The 27,394-nt window shown below is 36.7% G+C and overlaps 2 protein-coding genes across 3 annotated transcripts; both read right to left on the bottom strand.

The window, feature by feature from the left end:
• Nucleotides 1-2,306: 2,306 nt before the first annotated feature.
• dnajc10 (DnaJ (Hsp40) homolog, subfamily C, member 10) lies at nucleotides 2,307-20,702 on the bottom strand. Of its 2 annotated transcripts, none has more exons than XM_082174669.1 (23): nucleotides 20,585-20,702; nucleotides 19,585-19,859; nucleotides 19,335-19,500; nucleotides 19,152-19,202; nucleotides 18,427-18,509; nucleotides 18,186-18,317; nucleotides 18,013-18,106; nucleotides 15,697-15,774; nucleotides 15,565-15,608; nucleotides 15,339-15,470; nucleotides 14,611-14,700; nucleotides 14,248-14,358; nucleotides 10,473-10,587; nucleotides 9,318-9,445; nucleotides 8,945-9,061; nucleotides 7,101-7,202; nucleotides 6,842-6,997; nucleotides 5,700-5,833; nucleotides 5,563-5,616; nucleotides 5,072-5,219; nucleotides 4,245-4,367; nucleotides 4,034-4,144; nucleotides 2,307-3,268 (listed from the first exon to the last, which is right to left on the bottom strand). In XM_082174669.1, the coding sequence occupies exons 2-23, from the start codon at nucleotides 19,780-19,782 to the stop codon at nucleotides 3,257-3,259; spliced, it is 2,379 nt and encodes a 792-aa protein (XP_082030795.1). In that variant the 5' UTR covers nucleotides 19,783-19,859; nucleotides 20,585-20,702; the 3' UTR covers nucleotides 2,307-3,256. The 2 variants fall into 2 exon arrangements, with proteins under 2 accessions (XP_082030795.1, XP_082030796.1); XM_082174670.1 differs by having other exon boundaries at nucleotides 20,554-20,683.
• Nucleotides 20,703-22,246: 1,544 nt separating this feature from the next.
• LOC309502354 (spermine oxidase-like) lies at nucleotides 22,247-25,420 on the bottom strand. Its single transcript, XM_082174739.1, has 3 exons — nucleotides 23,680-25,420; nucleotides 23,397-23,580; nucleotides 22,247-22,768 (listed from the first exon to the last, which is right to left on the bottom strand). The coding sequence occupies exons 1-3, from the start codon at nucleotides 24,858-24,860 to the stop codon at nucleotides 22,649-22,651; spliced, it is 1,485 nt and encodes a 494-aa protein (XP_082030865.1). The 5' UTR covers nucleotides 24,861-25,420; the 3' UTR covers nucleotides 22,247-22,648.
• Between the last annotated feature and the right edge of the window lie 1,974 nt (nucleotides 25,421-27,394).

Genomic DNA, 27,394 nt, shown 5'->3' on the forward strand with positions numbered 1-27,394 from the left:
AATCTTTGTGAAGTTACACCCCCTAGACATTTTTACTTTAAAATATCACAAATATTCAAATGACTTTTAATTAGAGCATATTTACCATAAAAGAGGTGCATTCATGTCCTTGTCTGTGTGAATTTTCGGAATACTATAACTTAATAGATGCAATAAATAGATAAAAATACGTATGAATGTAAATCAAGTCATCAACATCTACAAGACTTTCCCCTTGTCAGTATCTGCATCTGAATTCATAGTCATCAGGGAGCTTTATGGTGGTTTTAGTTGAGTTGTGCACCTGATGGAGACTTCATAAAGCCTTTACCTCGATGTGTGCGATCGTCAACTGCAGCAAAATAAAAGACTACATGAACCCGAAAGTCAATTAAAAAGAAAAAAAAGAAAAAGAAAAAGTATTATTTTGGTGTGATATTTTAATTTAAAAAAGTATTAAATTATAATCAGGTTATAAATTTCACAACACATTTTTATGATTGTCCAAAATGACGTTGGTTTTTAAAAGCATATAGTGTGTGTTTTCCGTGAACTCTAGTGTTCCTCTCGTTAAAAACCACATTGTGGTTACAAGGTGCTACAACGCGCTGACGCCAGAACTGGGAAAAGCGCTGCCAGCTGAGAGAGCCTGTCCAGCGGCCCCAGGTGGGATTTTTCCACCTCAGAATGAAAGAAAATAAACACGTAGCGATCCCGCAGGGTCGCCCAGTTCCCCGGGAATCACCAGGGCAACCGCAGCTCTGGGAACGCTGCCTCACCTGGGCAGGACGTTCACACGCTTCCCATGATTCTTTTCCAATGTTCTCTAATGGTCAAAATGACCTTGAACAATTATTACTGAACCTTGCTTTAATTTGGGGTGTGCTGCTTTTTTATGGGCTTCTCCCCACCCTGCGTGTTACCCATGATTTCATAAGCGCTGGATGGGACCCGTCGGTTAGGGGGGTACGGTGGGGTCACGCCGCTGAGGGATTTTCTTCCAGCGCCCGCATGCGAGAGGCCCGTGCGAGCTTTCATCCAAGGTAAGCAGCGTGTCCCTGGTGTCCGCGCGGGGGTGAGCCCTGTTCCAGCGCCCATGCCAGGACACACACTGCGCACTATGATGGGAGCTCCTCACTGACAAGGGGAAGAAAAGAGTTTGATGTGTTGCCACAGCCCCTGGACATTTCATCCTCCGAACATCTGCCGCCAAGCCCTTTGCACTAGTCCTTTCTCTTCTCCCTTGCTAAAATGGAGGAAGTTCGGATGAACTTAGACCGGAGATGGCAACACGGTCACACATGTCCCTGTAGAGATGGAAGAATAAATAGAGAGGTGCTGTTTTCAAGGTCTATAATATCTGGACAGAAATAACCCTTAGCATTCCCATTGCTTGTACAGTGCATGATGTGCTTGATGCCATCTTTGCTCTTGTTCAGGCAGAGCCATCATGACTACACATACATCATAGACTAGCGACTACCATGAGCTAATAGCAAAGCTAGCAGACAGGGAAAAAAGAAAGTCCTCAGTCTCAAATTAATCAGGCACTGGCAAAACATTATTCGCAACTTCTATGTTTTTTGCTGAATATTCTTTTCATCAGATTACATACTGTAGGTACTTTTGAATGGCTGCCAATGTCCACTTTAAACATTCTACTAACTATAAGTACCAGTTAGTAGAGAATTAGTAGAGATTGTCTGCTTAATATCTGCTAACACTTTATTTTTATGGTCCCCATCTTATAGTTATTCTGTTTGTGAATACTACAGAATACTTTGCAACTAACTATCATCAGTCATTAGAGTATTAGTAGACTGTCTGCTCAATATCTGCTAACACTTTATTTTGATGGTTCCCAAACAGACATTCTACTGACTATAAGTAACTTTGCAAGTAAATGCCAACTTATTCCACCAACCATAACCCAACAGTCTCTACTAATACTCTATTGTTGACATGTAGTTGCAGTTACTTATAGTTAGTATGTCTAAAGTGGACCATTGAAATAAAGTTAAACCATGAAAAAACTAGATTTTTGGCCCTATTATGCTAGCAGACCATGCTAACCAGCCAAACCTTGAACCTGGTGCTTATTCATATCTTAATAAACCATTTACATAAATCTTAATGGAATATGTGCAAATAGAAGGGGATAAAAAGCCTGTGTAATTCAAAGAGTTGGGACTTAAAACAGTGGTTATAAAAACATTACATTGCTGGTAACATAAAGGGACCCACTTCATATACAACTTAAAGTAATTTTTAGAAATGTGGGACAATATTTAGCCATTTCTCAGCAAATATTAGGAATATAGTTAATATGTGCTATACAGAACTTGTTTAATTAAACCCCTATATTGAAGAACAACATTGTAACTCAGTCAAAACAGCCAGTAACAAAATATCAGACAGAAATATTTAACATAAACAGGGCATTGTGTCATGTTTATATAAGCTGTTGTTTCTACAAAACAATAGTGAATATCCCTCAATTCAATTCAATTCAATTCAATTCAATTCAATTCAATTCAATTCAATTCAATTCAATTCAACAGGCCTTTGAGAACTTGATGTTAAATCACTGCCTCCTAGTGGCCACCTGGAGAACATTCACACACCTTTAATAGAGAAATATCAGTAAACAAAGTAATAAAAAAATGTGTATTTGGTGTAATGGTGTATTCTACAAAGATTCTCTTCAAACAAATATAGCTGCTAGAAACTAAAATGGTTAAAAGAACAACAAATAAAACAGAACATATCTATCGCCAGTGTAATGTTATGCTTTCTACAATAATTTGGTTTAACAACAAACTCCATGACAGTTCTAGAAGCACATTCAAATAAAAGTCTTCAAAAACAAATCAGAAATACCAAGTAAAATCCAACTCTCTCAAAATTCTTTACATTTTACCAGACCGTTTAATCACAGAAATCCAACTGAAAAATGGAGAAGCTGTGAGAAAATACATCTATTGATACAGACTCTGTAAGGAAATGACAGTACATTCATAGATTACAGAGGATCATAAATAATTGCACTGTGGTGACCTGTCCTTGAATCAGTAACACATTTAGAGGTGCATTTTGAATTCTGATTCCCTCCTCAAACCCAGTCGAGGTGAGGCCGCTCCTTTCTACAGTCCATTTGGCAGTCAAAAACCTCAAACAAATCTCTCGCGCTCATCAAAGTGAGTTCATGAGTGTGCGTTTTCTTCCATCACTCTCACCATGCCACATTCAACAGCTTCTGTGGATCGCAAGATGTGTCCTATAGTTCATCCTGTAGGGAAGGAAATGAAAAAGATGCTATGAATAAAAACATTTACTTTTTTTTAAAAGGGCTGCGCGATTCAAAAGTACATTCTTTTGAAATATGATTCTGGCTTTCAACGATGGTGAAAACAGGATAATTGAGATAAAATTAGCTACATTTGTGTTGGGAAAAATCTGCTTATTCATTGGACATTGGGCTTTTAATCGCTTTACTTTCTGCCTAGAGGCTTGCTTCTCTGAATGGCGATTGGTCGAGCTCTCAAATGGGCGGGATTTTGTAACAAATGGTCAGTGATTGAAGGGGTAATACATATATCATAGTCAGTAGAAATGTGTTATGAAAATGTGAAAATGTGTGTTTTAGTTGAACTCAATCAATATATTAATTTATTTTATCTCACCTTTTACATTTATTTTTTAATTGTTTGTCAGTATAATCATATTTAAAGTTCAAGGAAATCCACTGTTAAAGTTTCTTTAAAAATGTTTTTTAATCAATGAGGAGTAATATTCATTGTGATCTCAATACTGACCAAAATAATCATGATTAGCCATAATTCAGCAGCCCTATTTTGAATAATAATAATAATAATAATAAACTGGATTGTCACAGCACAATTTTTCAGATTCAACATGAGATTCATTTTAATTTAACAGTTCCATTTTAACCTTGCGTTTTGTGTTTTTCCATGTCAAATTATTCAGTTCGGATCATAGCAAAATTATTCCTAAACCAAAAGTAGTGAGAGCCAATAGGCAGCGAGTATCTTACTTTAAGTTTGGAGGACTTTCCCTGTAACGCTAGTTGCTTGAGTCTCTGTCGGAGAACGTCTGCGATGACGGTGGCATCTTTGCTGTTAATATGCTCTCCTCCATGATCTCGCTACAAGAGTTTGGGACACAAAGATAGAGAGGTTTGAGTAGGTACAGAAATAACCCAGAGAGCACCTGGAACAATACGATGGCCAGCGCTTGTGCCGTACCCGTGTGGTGCCCAGGTGGGGGTAGAATCGGACAGTGGGGTAAGCCTTGATCCCAGCGCTCTGGCAGGTCTGGTAGTGTGCCTGGCAGTCCACTTTACCAGCTCGCACAGTTCCCTTCATCATCTGCAGATGGGAGGAATAGATGACGGATGCTTTGAATTATTCACGATCAGAGCACCTGCACTGATTGAAGCTAGTCAAGAGCCAGTGAAAATGTTCCTGTGCTGCATTTTTTTATTACAATTGCACTTTTTACTGCATTTTTAATTTTCAATTTGAGTGAAAAGTCTAAACTGAATCGGCCTTTTGCTTTAATGACTGCAGCACTAGAGCTGACATGAACAAAACCTGATGATCACGTTCTCCAGCATGATTTGAGAACGACTCAAAGACAATCTTGAGATTACACAGATACACAAAATACACTTACAAAATAAGCAAGTGCTAACTTGGCTCAGGAGGTATCTTCCCCATAGGGATAAAAAAAAAAAAAAAGAAGAAATAAACCCAGCCAGCCATGTGGTGAATTACAATATTACAAACTTTGTCCATTTTTCAAATACTTTTTGCTTCAAATCAAAAGGTACAAGACGTGTACTTCAATCACATGAAGCGCTGCAAATCACAGTTTCTCTCTCTCTCTCTATATATATATATCATAAACTTTGTCAAACTTTAATCTTTCTTTAAAAACACAAGTATGAAGTTTGTATGTTAAGTTTTTAGAGTTTAATTGTGAAAAGAAAAGCATACTATTTTAAATATGATTCTCACTTTGCGAGGAGGGTAAATGTTCAATATCAGATGTCTTCACAAATTAGTCTTACCCTGGCAAGAACTTCAAACTCAGGGGCAAATTGCTGGCATGGGCCACACCATGGGGCGTAGAAATCCAACACCCAGTGATCCTTCCCTCCCAAAACCTTTCTCTTAAAGTCCTCAGGTGACAGATCCACTGAGGCACGAGGCAGCGAGCTACGGACAGAAGACACCATGGGTTTGAGGTTATGTAATATAGCTCTGCCTACATAGACAGCTTTCTAACAGAAATGGAACCAAAAGTGACTGGTTTGTAACTCTGTAGTTAGGCAGCAACTTTAATTCAGTAGAGTTTTACGTTAGCATGTTGCTAAGGTAATGACACAATGATTAAAAATGCTTATTATCATGTTGTTATAAAAGCTACAAGATAAAGTTGTACTGAAATGAATTTAATCAAGTATCTCGCATTCTTACCGAAAACTATTAATCAAATAGTATAAGCTGATTAAAACGCTGGTGAATTTATGGATATTTTGTGAGAATTAATCCGGCTCACCTCAAGGCCCAAGACTTGAGTGAAAAGGCATCCCGGTGCCATCCATTGTAGCTCCTGTTAACAATGGGAGAGAAACGCAGAACCTGTTGAACTGAGGTGTAATTGTATATGAGGAAGGGAATGTAAAGTACACTCACTGGTACTGGTCTCTGCGGTTGCTGTTCTGAGGGAACAGGCGGATCTCTGGGTAAGCTCGGACACTCTCGCTCTGGCAGAACGTGTGGTCTCTCTGGCAGTCGACTGTTCCCACGTTTACAATCCCACTCAGCATCTAGAACAGACACAGCATGATCATGACTTTTGCAAACAATTACTTGTCAAATGACTGCAATAAATTGTCTTTTTTTAAACAATTACTTGTCAAATGACTGCAATAAATTGTCTTTTTTAATTCACGTGAAGTGTAAGCTTAAAATGGATACACCTTAAGAAAAAGTCACAAGGAACTTGGAAATATTTAAAATTACTACCTTTGAGGCTTTGCAAAACAAATATTGCACAGGTTAAAATGATGAGTAATATTTCAAATACTAAATATTATATACAATTAAATATAAATTCTTAAATCTAAATATTTATATAAAATATCTTAACATTAAATAATAAAGAAAACTAAATATTTTAGGCAAAACTTCTCAGATTTTTAAATCTAGTACAATTACAATTATTATTATTGGTTATATTGAACTTGAGAATAGTATTAAGCCAAGCTGATCTACTATTCAAACATATGGAGTGCTGTTATAAAATCAAAGGGTATTTCAATATGTTTTAATATAAGTAATAAGTATATACATAACATATAATAATAATAATATTAATGATTATGTTTTAATTGGTATTTAATATTAAGTATAATAGTATAGTTAATAATACTAAACTAGATTTCATATGAACATTCAAGATCTTAAGACTGCTTTTAAACTTAAGATGAAGGAAGACCTTTTAGTTTTTGTTTGTATTTTGAAAAAAAAAATTGTATTACCTTTTGGACAAAATCTCTGTGTCCTTTACACAGATCGTTACACAAATGAGTGAAAGTGCACCCAAAATGCTTAATTACTTTCATGGCATTTCTAGTATTTGCATGAAATTTTGTGCAAATGTCAAAAATAAATGGCAAGTGCACAATGAGTGTGGTTATAACAAATCACGATTAAATCGTGGACAAGTTAGTGCTTTAAAAGGGCTTTCACATCGAGATCATATAGAACTGCAAAAAACGGTAATAAAAAGTAAAAAATGTCTAACTGCCAGTGTTATATATGAGGACAGATACCCGTGCCATTCTCCTCCACTCAGGCAGCAGGGCCTGGCAAGGGCCACACCACGGCGCGTAGAAATCCACCATCCATGTCTCTGAGGACTTGCGTCTCTTCACCAGCTCTTGGAATGACTCTGGGGTCAAAGTCACCACTACAGGGTTCACAAGGTCCTGCAATAGACACAATCTATTTCATCTAAACATATGCGTGTATGAATTATGAATGAGAGTATGAAGAAGTGTAACCGTAATCTGTGCCTCAGCTCTTTCTCACCTCTATGAACTCCAGGATGCCGTCTGCAGAGTGATGGCCCTCGTACTCGTGAATGCTGGACTTGTTGAAGATTACAGTTGTTGGATATGCATGAATGTTGTACTGAAGAAGGGAAAGATGAAAGAGATGAGAACCGGCTGTCACCTTCATACTCAGGTAAAATAAACTTATTTATATACAATGAAAAGGTCTAAAATAATCATAAGTGAAACAAAGTCAAAGGCAATGCGAGGCAGGAATATCTCTGTCAGTACAGGAAGATAGGGAGTGTTTGAAACTGGTTCAAAAAATATAACAAGAACAACAATTATAATACAATTTAAATAAGTTATTATTACTAATAATAATTGATTATAATATATATAATATATGAATAATTACTAATATAATCAATAATGATAATAATACTAAATTATTATAAGATAAATATTTTTGCAATTTTGCAACTTTACCGTATAAGAAACATTATTCATTTTTATAAAGTGTTTTGGGATTTAGTTGCTAGTGGCACAGAAATGGCACCCTTCACTTTTAAGCAATCTGAAGATAAAGTAATACATAAGTCAAATGCTGTGGTTTCCTGTGGCAAAGATTTAGCAGGTTTTACGATGATTCTATAAATAGATCTGTTAATTAAGACAGGAAGCCAATGAGAATCTCAATCCCTAATAAGTACATGCTCTGCAGGAAACCACATTATTATGCTAGAAATTAGGGATGGGACGATTACCGGTTTCACTATAAACCACGATAAAATGTACTGACGGTTAGTATTATCGTTCAAAATTTAATTATCATTAAAACCGTGTTTGATTATCGCGATTTTAATAACTCACTGTAAATCCTGTCCAGCCAGCAACAGTCTGGCGCAGGCACAGCGCGCAATGTTGTTTTTTCTTTTCGAGAAGAAATGGCGAAAGGCAGTGACCGTACTCGGGAGATTTTTCAGCGTTTTAAGAGGACCAAATCTGAGGTGTGGTCATATTTTGGCTTTTACAAAAGTGTTGAGTGAAACTTAATCAAGGATGGTCACTACAATAGGGGGGAAACACTTCAGATGTGCCGAGTCCTCTTGTGTGACCATCACCCACTGTTTATAGCGAACGCAAGGCAAGTTGACTTACCAAAAACTACGTCTGGGAAATAATTGGGCACAAAATGTTGTTTTGAGTTGAAATATTTTATCTCGCTCACTTGAAATAAACGTGAAGCTTCCGCGAAGAAAAGTTTGCAACAAGTGGTTTTGAGCCAAAGACGAACGAACAAGTTCAAACAAGACTAGCATTGTACACTTATTACACTGATTATTTTTATTTATTTTTACCACACAATTACAGGGACATATTGAATTGAGATTAATGTTTTAAATCTAAGCCGTTTATAAATCCATTTTGTACAGCGTACAAAACAATCGCCCAAGAACGGAGACGCAAGACGACAAGTTGTATTTGAATGAAACGAGAGAGCGCGTGCGCGTCCGTTGCGATACATGGATGTGCGCGGTGTTATGCGTTGCTATTGACGACGGTCATTATATAAGGAAGGAAATGCCACAGAATATAATCTTGCTTGAAAAAGTGCATAGAGCTGCTTGTTTTATATTTTGTTTGTTGATTTTCAAATATTAAACTGTTTTTAGTGTGAGCATCAGTTGTTTTTGAACACTTGTTTCATCTCGTTTTAACAAAACCATGATAATATTCATAATCACGATAATTTTGGTCACTATAATCGTGATATGAAATTTTCATACCGTCCCATCCCTACTAGAAATACTGAGCGCATAAGCCCAATCAAATGTCAAATTCTGCAATGTTTGAGCGAAGGCGAGTATATCTCAGTACCGTGTTGCAGAGCCCCTCGTGCACGGTACAGTCTAGTGTCCCAAACTTCAGCTGTCCAAAGAGCTGGACGGAGGCTTTTCTCAACTCAGGGAGAAGAGCTCGACATGGCGGACACCACTGTAGGACAGAATAATTACGTATAATAAAGAAGCAACATTTCAAACACAAATCCAAATTATGCTTTTAATGTATGAATTTCACACTGTGTCAGTAATGTTCACTGTGCTCGCCTCCGCAAATCATTTCTCACCCTACTGAGACTGATACTTTGATGTATCAAGGAAGTTACCATGGTAATGTAAGTATATGGTTAGCAGAAAATCATTAGTGTTCAAATGGAGGCTTCAGTAGAGGTTTAGATGTAATAACTCACAGGAGCAAAGAAATCAACCAGCCAGGGCTCCTTCTCATGGCTGGGGAAGTTCTCAGGCCTGAGGGTGGTGACATGGGCATTCACGCTCTCTTTTGCAAAGGCCACAACGTTGTAAAGGGCATCCTTACCTGGAGATTTAACACAAAGTATAAATCACAAACATTTTAGACCAATAGCAAACAAAATTTTACCAATTTGGATGAATGTTTACAGGTTTTAAATGTCTTTTAACCCTCGGATACAGGACATCTTTAAAATACATTTGTAGCCATTCAGGGAGTGTAGTTACATCCAAACCACTTTTGTCATTTCACTAACTACATTACCGTTTACGTTTGGGGGTTAGAATTTTTTAAAAGAAATTAATACTTTTATTCAGCAAGGATCAAAACTGACAGTAAAGAAATGTATGTTACAAAAAATTATATTTCAAATAAATGCTAATCTTTTGAACTTTCTATTCATCAAAGAATCCTAAAAAATGTTTCACTGCTTCCACAAAAATATTAAGAATCACATCGGTTTTCAACACTGATGATAAATGTTTCTTAAGCAGCAAATCATCATATTAGAATGATTTCTGAAGGATCATGTGACAATGAAGACTGGAGTAATGATGCCGAAAATTCGTTATTTTAAATTGGAATAATATTTCACAATATTAGTGAACATATAGAGATGTCTTTCAAAAATATTCAAAAAATCTTATCCCAAAATTTTCTTTCTCAATATGTGTGTGTGTGTGTGTGTGTGTGTGTGTGTGTGTGTGTGTGTGTGTGTGTGTGTGTGTAACTCTCAAAATACAAATAAAGAGATTTGGAGTGATTATATTTTTTTGATTTAAAGTATAAGCAAGCATTGAAATATTTGGTAACACTTTATTTTAAGGTGACATAGTTACACGTTACTACATGTACTTACTATAGTAAATTATGCATAATTACAAGTAACTAACCCTAAACCAAACCCTAACCGTAACTCTTTGGTAAGTACATGTAGTTAATATATTACTTAATACTTATTTGAGTAAGTGCAATATAACTACAGTATGTCACCTTAAAATAAAGTGTAACCCAATATTTACTTGAATAATGAATGAATCAGAGGGCTAAAACACACTTGTTCTTGTTATTTAGAAGTCTTACTAAAACTCACCATGGTAAATCTCAAAATCATGAATTCCAACCCCTTTGAAAACAGCCACACAGGGCTTCTGTATATACAGAGAAGCACACAGCTCTAAGTCTGAGACGCAGTCCACCTTCCCCACCTGTGCAAACAGATGAACGCAATGAATCCAACACAACAGCACCATATACCAGAACTCATGTGACCTATGTACTGCATAAAACAACAGTAAAAACAGTCACCATTTACTCGCTCATGTTGTTCTAAACCTGTACGATTTTCTGCCTCAAAAAAATGAGTGAAAGTACTATATACTATAGTAGTCCATACGACTTACCTAAAGTTGTTCAAAGCCATACGATAGCTTTATGTGAGAAACAGACTGAATCTTAGCTTCAAAACACTAGGATTATATTGCGCACAAGTCATACAAATTACTTTTATGGTGCTTTTGGGGTCCTTTTTGCAGCTTGATATGGTAACAAGCAGCATGACCACTCTTCAAAATTACTTCTTTTGTGTTTCATGGACAAAGGTCAGTCATACGGGTTTGGAACAACATGAGCAGAAGAAATCATTTCATTTTTTAAGTTTCTTAGTTTCGTTTTTATTTTGTTACCATTAGATCTGCGGACATCGCTGGGTTTTAATTTGAGGTATAAAAACCTGACGAGACCACATATTGAAACATAAATTCATATAACATAAATTGCCTGTCATTTTCTTAGTTTCTAAGTCAATAAAGTGTATGTTAAATGAATAAATTTAGTGTAAATGTAGTAATGAAACAAACTACCATTCAAAAGTATGGGGTCAGTAGTTTTTCAAAACAAGTATGACGTAGGCGTAGCTTAAGCTTAGGTGAAAACTGATGAATGCGGAAGTGCAGAGAATAGAGCAAAACAAAACACTGGTTGCAAATTAGAAGTCTAAAACCTGTAAAATGTCTGAGGATTTTGATATAAGAGAAGAGGAGACATGTCCCATGTCAGGTCAGAGGTCACCCTCCTATACACCAAGAATGGCTTGAGGGCGAGTAAATTATGGGATAATATTAATTATTTTAAATAATTATTTTTAACAAGTAATTATTTTTGGGTGAACTATTCCTTTAAGCTTCACCCTAGTTTAGAAATATATTCATTTACGAGAAATATAGTACAAACTAACAAAACCTTCTACAACTACTACTAACAAATAATAATAATAATAATAATAATAATAACTTAATAAAATACAAATAACAGGTAAAGAAAAGCAAACAATTATAATAAACAATAATAAATAAATAAATAAATAAAAATAAATAATAAAAAGGTATTTAAAATAATCAACAGTTAAATAAGTAAATCAAATAAAACAAATAACCGCAATAAAGTAAACAAACAAATAAACAGCAATACATAAATAAAAAATTATAAATAAATAAATAAATAAACAAACCATCCAGCCAGTACACTGAGGTACAAAAATAAATCAGTCAGCTCCCTTCGCAGGACGCAATTTTTTAATTTATTTTTTGCAGGGTGGTAGAGGAGGACTCATGAATATTCATTAGGGAAATCATCCCTGATTGGCTCGCCGATACTCCAACGTTCTGAGAAGCCATGGTAACCTCAAACAATGAGATATCAGATCGCTGCTCGTCACCACTGAGGTGGGGACATTCCGAGAGAGATTGTGATTAGACAATTAATGTTATTCATTTTATCGGGCTTATGCTACTCTGAACTTCGTATTTTGAAGCACTTCTTGCGTTGTTTCTTGCCTCTTCACGATGACTCGCTTAATTAAGTCCTAATTTGTAAGTCGCTTTGCACAAAAACGTCTGCTAAATGACTAAATGTAAATGTAATGTAAAAATTTAATTGGATTAGCGGTGAAAATCACGAACGCAAATGGTTATAGTAATATAGTATAGTAGGCCTAATTGCATGGGATGCAGTTCTAATGTTGTGCTAATTGCATGGGATCACGGTCAAAATCCCCAATATATCACACCAGAAATCATGTAATTATATTAAGGTAGTCTTTTCTCTCTGTTTTGCATGCGCACTGGCGGAGCTAGGGGGTGGCCGTGGCCACCCTTGGTCTAAGCTTGGCCACCCCTCTCACAACTGCTCGTTCTGTCTCTTTTTTTATTGACAAAAATTGCGTTTTTTAAAACGCTGAACCGTCTCTTTAAGACCACAAAAAACGTGAGACTTTTCAGACGCACACTCCAACTTCACCTCAGCACCAGGCGCGAGTCAAACGAGTGCGGAAATGTGCAAGTGCCGAATGAGCTTCAGCAGAACATCAGACAGTGATATGCACATAGTAAATATAGAGTCAATCTTTCTCAATTGGTGGGTTGCAAGACTGTTTTGAGTAGGCCTAAGTCGAATAGTGTGCAGTCAACAACAAACGTAATTCTCTTTTTTTTCTGATGCTACTTCTATTTTAAAGATGTGTGTGAAAGCTTGTGACACTTTTGTCAGATGCTGAGAAAAAGGGCGTTGTCCTTATTCAGTTGGCTATCTTCGGTAAGATGAGATGTTGTCAAGCCAAATGTCAGTAAAACTAACTAACTTTTCTGTCATACGGCTGACAGCTGTTGTACTGTGCTTGCGGTACGCACATCACGCACAAATGCGTCGAGCTGTAGCCGTAGTTGTCGTCAATTAACTGTTTGAATCAAAAAGGCGATTAAAGCTGTCAAAACTGCATGCATGTATTTGTTATATATGCGTCACGTGTGTCTGGATTAAAATATTCTGCTATGTGAGATCACAATATAAGGCCCAAACTGATATGTAATGTTTTAATGTCCAAATAAATGTGAGCACTGTGCGTTTGTACTAGACGATAGGCATTCATTTTGCGTTAATTTGTAAAGGACAAACAAAAATGGATTTTTAAATCCATAAAATAACGAATTTTACATTCTGGCAACATTACATTATGAAAAACATAACATTTTACATTATGTGCTGTTGACTTCCGCCTTGTTCACATTCTTGCACATGGCGATTCAAAAGAGAACTTTTGTTTTCCTTTTTAATTTAGGTATGATAGAACTGTTGCAATTACTTATTTTGACAACTAATATAGAAAGTTAAACTTTTTTGTGACAAACTCAGAATTGGTTGAAGAGTTCATTGATTATATAAAACGCATTGAAGGTTGAATAATCTTTGGACTACAGTAGTTATCTGCATGTTATCTCATCCATGAAGATACAACAATGTAGAACAAGCTATTGGAGATTCTGAGAACCAGAACCAATCTAACTGAGCAAGTTGAACTTTAGCTATAGTGTGTGCCCTTTTATTACTATTTAATTAATTTAAATATGAGGTGGTGGGTAATAATAAAAAAATATAAAATTCACTCAGTATTCCATGACTCCCAATTCACTACTATCTCAATTACAATTAAGGACAAATTAACTTTATTCAGTTGTGTAGGCACTAAAACAGTCCAATACATTATCAAATAATTTTTTATGATAAAATAATTAAGATTTCTGTGCCACCCCAGACTGGTTGCTGGCCCTTGCCTGGCCACCCCTATGAAAAAATCCTGGCACCGCCACTGTGCATGCGTCATCATAATCATTATTGTTATTTTCATTATTTATTTTTTTTGGCTCTTGTCACAGTGTATTCTTAACCTGAATTAGCACTGTTCATAGAGGTACGGTAGGCAACACCAATAGGTATTTATATCATGTAACACAAAATAAACGTTTTTTTCTTCATGATACAGGGCAGTCTAAATAAAATCAGGAAAGTCAAGAAAGAAAGAAGAAATCAAGAACCTGTATGTTAGAGTCCTTCAGAAGAGCTTTTAGCTTTTTATACTCATGTGTTGCCAAATTGTTGTGTCCAAAGGAGAAACTGATGAGCCATCGATGATGAGCCAATTTATGCTGAAATGACAAAATCAGAAAAACCCCCCCCTGATCATTAATAGGGTCTCTTTCATGACATTTCCAAACAGATGCACATAATTATGCCACGCAATCATATTTCATCCAGCGCGTCAGTTAGTGTGTAAACAGTGATACTGCAGGTAGTTCAGGGTGCGGTACAGGACTACGTTCAGTTCAGTGCAAACAACTCTTCTTTTACAGCTTTTCCTTGTTCTTATGATCTTCATTAAAAGTCACTTGCACTCTTACCTCGAAGCTGCTCTTTGTAAGAACCTCCAGGTCAGGCAGATGCTGCAACACTTGTGCATATATATCTCTAGTATCCAAACTCTGGATAAACTGCAAAGTTAATAAAATCAAAATGAAAACCAGCCCATCAGATTGGCTCAATTAAGAACTACCACAACTGGACAGGATGCAATATTTAGGGTATGTTTACACAACAACAATGCAGTAAAAACAGAAACATGTTTGAAAAGTTTAGCGTACAGACGACAACGTTTGAAAAGTTTTGCGTACAGACGACAACGTTTGAAAAGTTTTGCGTACAGACGTCAACGTTGTCAAAATGATCTCCGTCCACTCGGATCTACAAAAACGACTAAAAACGCTGTATTATGCATGCCAGGTCAGTAGTTGGCGATGTCACTTTGTAAAGAAACACTACACGGCTGTGCACAGTTGCATTCTTCTACATAGCGGTGAATACAAACAGTAAATCTACACTTTGCTGGAGAAGCGTTTATCAACCTCACTGAACACGTAATACACACGCGCGCATGCCGCATGACGTGACCGTTTTCACAAATTTGTGTTTTTGTAGTTTTAAACGGAGACAATAATGGTATTGTTTTCAAAAACGTGCACTTTGAAACCCGTTTTCATTTTCAGATCCCCAAAACTGTTGTCGTGTTAATGAATGGCCAAAAAGCATACATTTTTTCTGTTTTTAGTTGAAAAGTGTCATTTAACCCTACCAATACGCTGCCTTTCTGAGCGAGGGAACTGCCAGGGGGAAAGAGGGCCGTTGTGCTAGTGGTGATCTCAAAGCTCTCACACAAATCTGCCTGTTTGGAGCAATCCACCCATCCTACATTGACCAGACCGTCCTGTGGAGAGAAACATGTTCATTCATGCTCACGAGACAATTGTTGATTGATACTTGAATTGAATCTGGTTAAACATGATCAGCTCAACGCTTACCAACATTCCAGCTAGCTTCCGTCTTGTCTGAGGTTCCAAACAATCTATGAACATTTGTTTTTTTTAGCATTTTAGTGATATTTTAAGAAAACATTGTGCATTTTTAACCTTAAGGTTTAGTAGCTGTCTCACCCCCAGTGTCTGCACAGAAACTTATCAACCAGCCGATTCTTTCAGCAAATGCCCGATCAATCTCATTGGAAATGTTCCCTGAAAATGAAAATGGTCAGCATAAATCAGAACAGGCAGTACAACATAAGACTAAACAAACTTAATGTTATATTAATACTTTATATAAATACTTTACAACAATATATTTCACATTACTTTAATGAATATAATAAGTTTTTTTTACATTACTGTAACAGGAATTGGGAGGAAACATGCTTAAATTTTCATAAAAATAATTGCACAATGGAAAAAATAAACATTTTCTTTATACACAATATCATTTCTTATTTTTTCATTTGAATTTAAGTATAAACAGTAGTAAATACAGAGTGAAAAGGTTATCTAAACACACCAAATTGCACAAAAAGGAAAAGTATTAAAGGGGTCACGCCATGGATTTTTTATAAATTATTTTAATGTGTTCCATGAGGTTCACTTATGGCGCTTTTCCACTGCATGGTACGGTACGGCTCGGTTCGGTACGGCACGCTTTGGCGCGTTTCCACTGCATGGTACGGTACGGCTCGGTTCAGTACGGCTCACTTATGGCGCATTTCCACTGCATGGTACGGTACGGTACGGCTCGCTTCGGCTCGCTTTAAATGGTACCACCTCTGTTGAGGTTCCAAGCGTACCGTACCGATACTAAAATGTGACGTGAAAACACTGCAGATCACTGATTGGGCAGACAAAATCATCACTACCAGCGTCATTGTATTTACGACACGAGACACTAAACCCGCTAGATTTAAATAGCCAGAAGACAACAGCCAACGCTGTAGCGCCTGTTTTAAAAGCATTTGCTTTAAAAAAAAAAAAAAAAAAAAAAAGAGTATAAACTTCAAAAAAGAAATGGCTGAATCGTGGTCAGTGGACGAGGTGCAGACGTTCCTCTCGTTGGTTGCAGAGGAGCGGATGGGGAAACACGGAATGAAAAATTTGCATTTAATATGATGATGTCATGGCAGTAGAGACGGCAACTATAACGATCAGTCCCACCCACTTTGAAGCGGTACTAACTGCAGTGGAAAAGCAACCGAGCTAAAGCGAACCGAACCGTGCCGTGCCGTGCCGAGCCGAGTCGTACCACGCAGTGGAAAAGCGAAGCGAGCCGAACCGTTCCGCGCCGAGTCGAACCGTACCGAGCCGTACCATGCAGTGGAAAAGCGCCATTATAATGTTACGTTTTTTGCACAAAAAAACAAATATATAAAAGTATTATTTTCTTTTTAATTATTATTTTTAAGTAACTATTATTTTCAACCCTAATTCTGACCCTGTTTGAAAGATCTATTTTTTAAAGGAATAGTTTTATTCACATAATTCCATAATTTCCCATAATATTCTCATCCTCAAGCCATCCCATCTGACTTTCTTCTTTCAGCCGAATACAATCAGAATTATATTAAATAATGTCCTGACTCTTCCCAGCTTTGTAATGGCATTTAATAGCGCACAAGTTTTTGAAGCTCCAAAAAGCTCATCCATCCATCATAAAAGTAATCCATACCACTCCAGTGGGTAACAAATGCTTTCTGAAGCGACGCAATGGGTTTTTGTAAGAAAAATATCCAGGAGGCTCCATATTTTCACAGGAGGCATCTATTCTCACCTAAGCTTAAGCTATGCCTACGTCATACGTCGGGTCAAAGGTCACCCTTCCGTCGGGATTCGACTTTCTACTGAATGCACGTACAGCCGTTGGCAGAAGCCAGTGATTATAGTTTATAAAGTTTCAAATATGGATATTTTTCTCACAAAAACCCATCGCTTCACTTCAGAAGGCCTTTATTAACCCACTGAAGAATTACTTTTTTTGCATTACTGTAACAGGAATAGGAAACATGCTTACATTTTCGTAAAATTAATAATTTTCCACATAATTGGATACAGTGTATCGAGTGACATTGATTATAATGGGTTCTATTTACTTTTAACACATCCAATGTAGGCAAATGTCAGTGACTGAATGCCAGTGGGCGGGGCCTATGGTGCGATGATGTATTACTATTCGTTGATGTCTTGCTCTGGAGGCAGGCGTACGCAAATGTATTTGCCCATGTGACGTCACAAATTCCACAATATCCAAAGGAGTCATTTTTGGAGACTGATTAAATAAATGCTTAGTTTATAATGAGGAGGATGCTTTAAAATTGCAGGATGTTTTAATGGAACAAAGACCTCTTATTTGTCAAAAGATCAAGGCAAATTTGATTTCTCATGTCATGACCCCTTTAACATACATTTATAATAATAATAATAAATAAAATAAAAGACCTTGCCATAGTTCCGTCACTTTGCTCTCCACAAACTGCATTGCAAATTTGGTGAGGCTTGATCTTGTTCTGTCGCCATAGTATTTCTCTGGATTCTGTTGGCATGATTACATTTATATTTCAGATTATACACATCTTATGTATCACATACTGATAGAGACAGAATGTCCTCACCATTCCCGTCCTGAACACATAGAGGCTGGGGTAGCTGCTGATGCCTTTGCTACGGCACAACATGCCATTATCACCGCAGTTCACGGCAGCGATCCGAATCACACCGTCCATTTCCTTAGCAAACTCCCGCCACTGTCGGGTGCGTTCACTTGTCAGTCAAATAAACTACAGTACCAAGAACAATTCTGAATTGTGTGCTCTGAGGAGGAAGTGACTAAGAGGAGAAAATAAAGTTACGCACCGTGGGGGCAAGCTCGTGACAGTGCGAGCAGCGTGGGAAATAGAAATTCACAAACCAGACCTCTCCAGAATTTACAGCCGCATCTGTGGAAAAAGACAAAACCGGTGTCACAACACTCTGCCATTTGCAAAACAGGTTAGGCCTCTATTTGAATATCACAAGATCAGCTGAAAAGAAAAAATTCTCAGGTCATATCTCTCCCCAAATTCAAAATGAAAAACAAATTTTGTATAAAGAAAATATAGTCTATTTTTAGCTTTTTCTGTATTATTTTCTTTATTATTATTTTAAACATAATACCTTTCCAGTTCTTCAAGTAATAAAAAAACTCAAACTCATTAATACAATGTGAAATATACATTTTAACAGCATTTAATTTGTGCTAAATTAAATACTTTTTCTATAATACAGTATAAGATTATTAGTGATCTCTAGAGACTAATGACAATTCACCATTAACGATAATGAAAATTGCACAAATGAAAATATAAAGTAAATGTCTGGATGCATAATTTGAAAAACTGGGAAATGTCATGGAAATATTGTCACACTGCAGAAATTCATAATATTCTTTAAAAATATTTTTTTTAAATTGATTTTGGGGTGAAATATGGATAACCTGGACATTTTTTTCATGAGATTCAGTCCAGCGCACAGCATCTTTTCCATTTGCTTAGAAATACAATATAACCGCATAATCAGCGTGATTTAAGATGATCACTTACCAAAGTCCCCTCTGTCTAGTGTGGTAATTTCTGGATCATCATCATAAATTCCTGAAAAACACAACTTTGTGTTTTTTCTCCAATGTAGAGACAAGTACGGCATATCTTCCTACACATTTACTTTTGTATTATAACACTATGAAATAACATCCACATAGAACATAACGTAGAGAACTAAATTACCAAAATCATATCTGTAATAGTTCCAGCTTTCATATCTTCCTCCTTGCTGTTCATCTTGCAGGCCCTTCTCTCCATACTTGTCGTATTTCTTCCTCAGGTCCTCGTCCTTCAACACCTCATAGGCACGATTGATCTTCAAGAAATTGTCGTGGGCCGTTTCATCATTCTAAAAAGACAATAGAAGCGTTCTCAGAGTGTCACAAGAACACAGGACACAGTCTGGTTGGCATGCCATAATAAAGCTACTCACAGGGTTTTTATCTGGATGCATTGTGAGAGCAAGCTTTTTGAAAGCCTGCCGAATCTCACGTGTACTGGCCTCTCTCGAGATACCCAACAACTTGTAGTAATCTTCATCGGAGGAAATGGAAACGAAAAGCCATACTGCGATGAAGGCAAACAGCAATGACTTCCTCGAAAGTCTCAAATGATTTTGGAATGACTCCATTGTTGATGCAGATCTTCAGCGTTTCAAGGTTGGAGAACTGCTTACAGGAGTGTGATCATCATCCTGAATTGATAAGCCTTGTAAGTGAGAGTGAAGAAGAAAGAGAAAGAGAAGAGATCTCAAATGAACACGTAGCCTAGGTGTTTACAGAGGGCGGAGCCACTTTCTCATGCCATTTGAAATAATTCACATCACTCTAACCATTCTTTTATGTGTGTATGTATGTAAAAAATACCATTACTACATTATTAAATAAAATAATCTCAATTATCATTACTGTAATAACAAAACATAATACAGTAAATACATAATAATTAAAGGCAGTTCAACGAATACTACAATGATTTATACTTGTTTACAACTTAATACATAACGTTACACATGTAACTTACTTACAGTAGTCATGGAACATATAGGCTACATAAATATATAAAACGTACATTACAAACATAATATTTTAATCGCCGTTGCCTGAAACTAATTTACAATCAGTAACGTTAAATGAAAGCTTTAGGAGTGTGTAGTGATCAGCTCTGGTTAGGTGTGCAAAGCTAAAGCTGCAAACTAATATGAGACTAGTCGGTATAGTATAACAGTTCACATTTAGATCCATACTTAAATGGTTTTAATTCATTTTTGTGTGTTAGTGATGTGAGATTACAGAATCTGTTAGATTATCAGCAGGCTAACTTAATTACCGCATTCCGGTACTAAACTTTTGATCAAAAGCCACAAGTGACTCCTCGAGATAAATGTAAGTAACATTAGCACCTGTATTCCGATATGATGTGTATAGTCCCACCTGTTCTCAAATTCTCTTTATTACTCCACCAGTTCTGCCCTAATGCATGATCTTCTTCGCCGAATCACCGGTGTGACTGCAGCAGTGTGAAGCGAGCGGCCGAAAGAGAACAACAAACATCCGGAAGTACGTAATTTTTCAAAATAAAAGATGTGCTCAATATCAGAATCAGAGCTTTTTTGCAAAGTGTGCTTGCACACACAAGGGATTTTTATTGGGACTGAAGCTTCCAGTGCACACATACAAATACAACAACAAGAAACATAGTAAAAAAAAAATAAGAATACAATCTAAAAGTATAAAGACACAATCAGGTTTAGTCATAATAAGATTATGAACATTACAATATTATTAATAATATGAATAAATATCAACTGAGTTTACAAAGATATTGCACTAAGCAGCAGGGTATGGCACTTACAGGCATTTTGCCTTGGGATGCATTTAACTGTTTAAGAGGGAAATGGCCTGTGGGAAGAAGCTGCTCCTGTTGCACCAATAATCCTCTCAGCAGTCCGGACTGTCTGTTGTAGTCTCCGTATGACTGATTTTGGTAGCTGAACCAAACCAGACAGTTATAGAAGTGCATATAACAGACTCAATGACGGTTGAGCTGAGAAGAACTGTGTCAGCAGCTCCTGTGGCAGGTTGAACTTCCTCAACTGGCAAAGGAAGTACAACCTCTGCTGGGCCTTTTCACAATGGAGTCAATGGCTGAATCCGAAATCGCCCCCCTAAATCCTCAACGTTAGTCCACTAATACAGTTCACTTGAAGGATTGAATAACAAAATGAGTGAGTGAATTCGGACAGCCGTTGAGTGTGCATAGGCTGTACCCAACACTCGTTTTTGTAGTGCAATGTGGGATAGAATGAGTGCATTCGATAACGTCCACTATAGTTTCAGACACCACTACAATTGGCTGTCCCCTAAAATAATACCCTATTTGAGGGTAAAGGGGGTGATTTCGGATTTAGCCGATGTGATTGTCTCACTTCAGGTCCTGAGAGATGGTGGTGCCCAGGAACCCAAATGACTCCACTACTTCCACAGTGCAGCTCATGATGGTGAGTGGGGGTAATGCTGAGGTGTTTCTCACAATCATCTCCACAGTTTTGAGCATGTTCAGCTCTAGCTTATTATGACTGCACCAGACAGCCAGATGTTGATCTAAAAGGTTTTATGCTAAAATACTTGAAATTAGATTTGAAGACAACTATTAACTGTGCCTACGTGTACATTTTATAATAACTAAAATCAGAATGGGTCATTTGGAGTGGATAGTTTAGGAAAAAAGAAAAATATCCCAGGATGCAGCTCATGAAATTGGTTGAGAGAATTAACACAATTTAAACACAGAGCTGGAATCTAGACAAAGAAGCTCAAATATAAGGCAAATTTTTTTTAAAGAAACTTTATTGATCACAGCATATTCCTTAATCATCATATTCATCACATTTCACAGTTTTGATGACTTTACTATTATTCTAAACAATAATAAATAAAAGGGTAGACATTAATGACAAGGAATAAGTAGGAATGTGCAAACGTTTGACTAACGATGGTTTATTATTTTAAATGACCACACATAGATATTCTCGGTGAAATCATTTATTTAAGGCACTGTGGTATTGCAAAAGTCCCTCATATTGTATATTGATCTCTTTTTTTTTATTAATTTTTTTTTAAAACAATTCAAGTGTAAATTTCCAGGATCATGCTGCATACCACTCGAGGGCACTGTATTTGTGCTGCAGTATGTGAAGTATTTTTTTATATTTTTTAAATATTACAGTATTTACTTTAATAAAATTTTAGAAAATATTATTTAACATTGTTTGGCATGTGGGAAAGAATATTTCTCCATCAGAACTACACGTACAGCAATTTTAACAATTATCCAGACAGAGATATGCTTGGTTCAGTGATAACTTGGATGTAGGATTCACTGTTTATCAGGCAGCCTTTGGGTCGTTTGAGCAAGTCTATAAAATGTCATGCACTCATAAAATGTAATCTTCATGAAATGTCAATGTATGTTGCCCTCTCTTTGGTACTGTATGTTCAATCGGTGTAATAGCTTATGAGTCTTTCTGCTTCTCTGACGCCTGTAATGTACGCTCCATGGGTCGTGGTGTAGAAGTTCACATGTGTAGCTTCACCAGCAAACAACACCTGAAGGTGCTTCAAAAACAGAGAGAAATAAAATCATTTTGTTGATAACTTCATCACTGCTTAATTTTGGAAAATGCAATCTGCTTTCTATCTTTTACACTATTGCAATTGACAGCAGAATATGTGGATATGAGTATTGTTATTGCTGACTGAAACTAAAGCTATCAAATTAATTTCACTTATTTACTTATTTAATTAACTAAAATAAAGTTGAAATAAAATAAAATATATATATGTTAGATGAAAAACTTTGCCTTGGCAACTAACTGATGTAAAATAAGTTGAAGTACTAAAATTGCTCAAATTTAAAAATAAATGTATTACAAAAACTAATAAAATTGCAAAAACAACAAAATTATAAAAATTTTAACTACTTTTAAAATGAAAACTGAAAAAATAAATATAAAAGCTAATTCAAAATATTAATGAATACAATAGTGGTATATAAACAATAGTAAAATAACACTGGCAGATACATAACAGTTTGTTTGTAATAATAATGGTTATGAAAAACTTATATCAAACTAGTATTGATATCAAACTCTACTTAAGGTTTTGTTCTATATAGATAACAATTAAATATATGTATATACATAACCTAAATAATCGAACACTTATACAAGATATTAAGAGTTACCTTCCTGCCTCTGCATTTATTTTCAGGGGGAAGAGGTGACGCTAATGCCTTGTGTGCTTCCACTCCATTGACACCATGAGGAATAAATGTATAGGAGCCACGGACGTGGGAATCAGATCCCCATCTGGTGATCAGTGTCTTTGAGACTTCTGGCACTGACCAGCCTGAGAAAGACCTGAGCAACCTTTAAAGACAAAACAGAGTTTGTTATATATGACAGAGAGATTTTTGACCATGGTAAAATGATCATACATCATATATTCCATCATTTATGTCACCATACCTCACACAGACAGCTCCGATTTCACTGTCCTGAAGATTCTCCATATACAGAGCTTCTCTACCTGTGATCCAGCCACACAGAGCCGTGGGATGACGAGCCACTGTATCAAAACCAGTGATCTTCTTGAACCATGTCTTTTTCCAGGTTTCTCCTTCAGACAGAGACTCATAAACATCTTTATCTTCAGGCCCTTCTTTCCACACCAGCTGAACCCCGGAACAGTCGTCTGGCCAGAAACGTTCCTCAAAAAACAGGAAAATTTTGTCCACTATCCCAAAGCCTAGATTCTCAATTGCAGACAGCTTTTTTTCTGGTAAGGACGGTTCGAACATGGTTGTCGCTTTGTCTTTGAGAACCCCCAGAGATACGGTGACAATCACATGATCTGCCTCAAAGCTCTGTCCATTTTCACAGACGACCTTAACAGGATACCTTTGATCTTCACCACTGACCAAGTCCCATTGGATGCTCTTGACCGGTGCACTACACTGGACAGTTCCCGAAGGCAGATCTTTCAGGAGAACATCCAAGATTGCTTGATAACCACCAGGTCCCAATGTATTAAAAAATCCTCCCTCTAGAGCTGTGTAATAGCTAATCTGAGATGCAGAAAACTCATAGAGGCTAGAGCAAGCCTCATCTGTGCATTCCATTCTCTTGCACCATTCAAAAACTTGCCGGCCGTCTTCTGTCGCCGCTAAAGGAGCTTCACCAAAGGCATCATCCAGATAAGCACCTAGAGTTAGTTTCCTGTGCCTGCTCTTGAGTTCATCATCAAAAGCTTTGTCGGTGAGCTTGCTGAAGCACGAAGTCACCTGATCTACTACTTTTGTGGAGACCTGCTTCCCATCTTCTTTGAAAAAGTAATCTTGAGGAGTTACAGAACGAGGCTGGCACATGTTTTTGCGTGCAGAAGGTCCCTCAGATAGCAGGTTCTCCTCTTTCGCAATCTTGAACAGTGGGTTTCCTTTCTGCCCGTGGATCCAGTTAGCTCCAGCTTCAATGATATTCTCGCTGAACGGTTTAGTGGTGTGCACTCGACCTCCAACTCTTTCCTTTGCCTCAAGAACCAGGACATTTTTAAATCCTGCCTCCACTAACTTGGCAGCAGCAGCCAAACCTGCAAAACCTGAACCTACCACTACAACTTTGGCATTTTCTGGTCCCGAACAAGTACTCATTATTGCTGCTTTGTTGAGCTGTTTAGAGAGAGAAAAGCAGGAAATGTAGTCGTAAGAATTGAAAGCAACTCTAGCTCAGCAGTAAGTAGCAAATAACAGAGAGTACAGGTATGAGTGTAGTGCACTATGCTCTAAAGGAGCTTCCTTCATGCGCCAGTGCTTAAACACCTGTAATACCTGTAAAACCTGACCTTTGTAGTTAACTGAATCTTGAGATAAGAGACCAAACGTGTCCTACACACAAATGCCCTCTTTATGTAAAAAATGAAGAAGTTCATAAAATTAAAAATAATGAAAAAGTTACATCTAAAGGAAATCTGTATGCTCAGGGCATTCGTTGCTATTTTTAAATAAATTCCCTTAATTATCTCTCAAGAATCAGCGACTCCATACAAATCTTTGTAGAGATCAGACGGTCATGGAATATCCAATCAGATGAAGATGCATGACCTATCATCTCGTTTGCACTGAGACGACATGATATTTACAAAAAAGATTTGTTTCCCAGTAAAACTAAATGAACGAACATTCTTGTTTTCACATGCTATTGCTTCCTTGGTAATGACAGTGTGAAGACGGCGACATTAACGAAGATGTTTTTTCAAAACGAATTTCAAATTAAATGTCTTTGTAGAAAAACAAAACATTAAACTAAATATATTTTTAAAAGGACACTTGGTCCAACGCCCAAACAAACAAAAATAAATTAATAAAATATTCTTGATACATCCCCCAGATTCTACAACATCTGCTAATGCAGAAGATGGCGCTAGTAAACTAGTCTTTTTGGCCACTTGTGCGTCCTGGGGTAAAGTGGCTTCGCCCAAACTTAAGATCAACTGTTTATGAAATAACCTATATCAAAAACCTCCAAACAACGAATGCATATAGGCAACAACTCAAGCAGATAAACTAACAAAAACGAGAAATAATCGAAGAAAAATATCCTTCACCAAATAATAATAATGACAGGCATCGCTTATCCACCTCACTCACATCGCCCTCTACAGTTTACTGAAGCTATTGCAATCATCTCAAGGTTTGCATTGTGTCTGTCTCTGCACTGTCTCGCGAATATACTTGAATCATACATTAGAAATAATTATACGTATATTTAGTTATTAGAATTTATAATAGTAGCATTTATTCATAATCATTAGGCTGTACCACGAGGTGTTCGAGGTGACCTGTAGGCCTATTGACTGCCTATGTTTTTCAAAGGCTTTTCAAGTTTGTTTAACGTGTCCCTGATAAAATCTTTGTGATAACTACAATCCTAGAACAACTTAAACCAGGCTAAGATCGTTTGCTGGTCTAGCTAGCTAGCTGGTATGATTTGCTGGTTTTTGAGAGGTTTTGGAGACCAGCAAACTATAGCATGGGCCTTTTCTACCAGTTAGGATGACTAGCTTGAACATCTTTCCCGAGTAACTATAGGCTGCCATAATTTCACTACCATTATCAAGCTTTTTTATCTCTATGAACTGTTATGGATGCATACAGGTATGTATATTTCAGTTTGGAATGGATTCTTCCATTGTGATTATACTGTCTGGGTTTACAAAAGTTTATCAAATTAACCGCATTTGGAAACAAAGTTTGACTGTGATTGCAAGGCAAGGCAAAGCAAGTTTATTTATATAGCATATTTCATACACAATGGTAATTTAAAGTGCTTTACATAGAAAATGATTTAAAATAATGATAAAATGATCACAACAGATGCATAAGAAAAGAAAAAAAATTCATATAATAATATATAGCCTATTTTATAACCTATATGATCCATACTATGGTCAATCCAAAGTGGTTTGGATAGTGGAACATCAAATGAGACTGAAAGAGGTGAAGAATATGAAAAATACTAAATGAGATTTGCTAATCACCTTTTTGACTTGGCTTGTGTCCACTTCCCCAAGCTGAAAGAGAAGGCAAATTTTGTCCTGTGTCATATTTGAGTCAGTCCCATCAACGTGCACGGACCGAGTGCCACATATGGATCTATGCTGTCTGCAGAACACAATCTGGTGAGATACCAACCTCTGAACATTGCCAAGATCTTGATCACACCCATCAAGAACCTCTACCTGTCAGGTAATATTCCAAGTCTGAGTGTTAAGACATTAGATGAGCACAGCTATGTAGGAAATCAGCTGTCATTATTCAGAAATATTGGACTACTTAATGCGGTGATAGACCAGTTATTCAGAGAGCCTTACAATAATATTGCATATTTAATAGTGCATCAAAGGATTTAGACAGTCCCATGCTCTGTGTAATGTATTTATACATGTTTTTTCTTGTGTTTCATCTCAGGGCAATATGTTTTTTTCTGCTGGTTACCCTGGTGCTTTACATGATGGTCTTCTCTGTGCTTCAAGTGTAGTACATTGTCGGTACATTGACCTTCTGCTCCTCTAATCTAATTAATTCCCATTTTAATATATATATTTTTTAATAAAGCTGTGAATGATATACCATTCAAAAGGTGTTGTAAAATATTTTCATTTGAGTTTTTCTGTTGCCCCCTGTAA

Source organism: Leuciscus leuciscus, assembly GCF_965113295.1.
Source record: "Leuciscus leuciscus genome assembly, chromosome: 7".
In the NCBI taxonomy this organism is placed as follows: domain Eukaryota; kingdom Metazoa; phylum Chordata; class Actinopteri; order Cypriniformes; family Leuciscidae; genus Leuciscus; species Leuciscus leuciscus.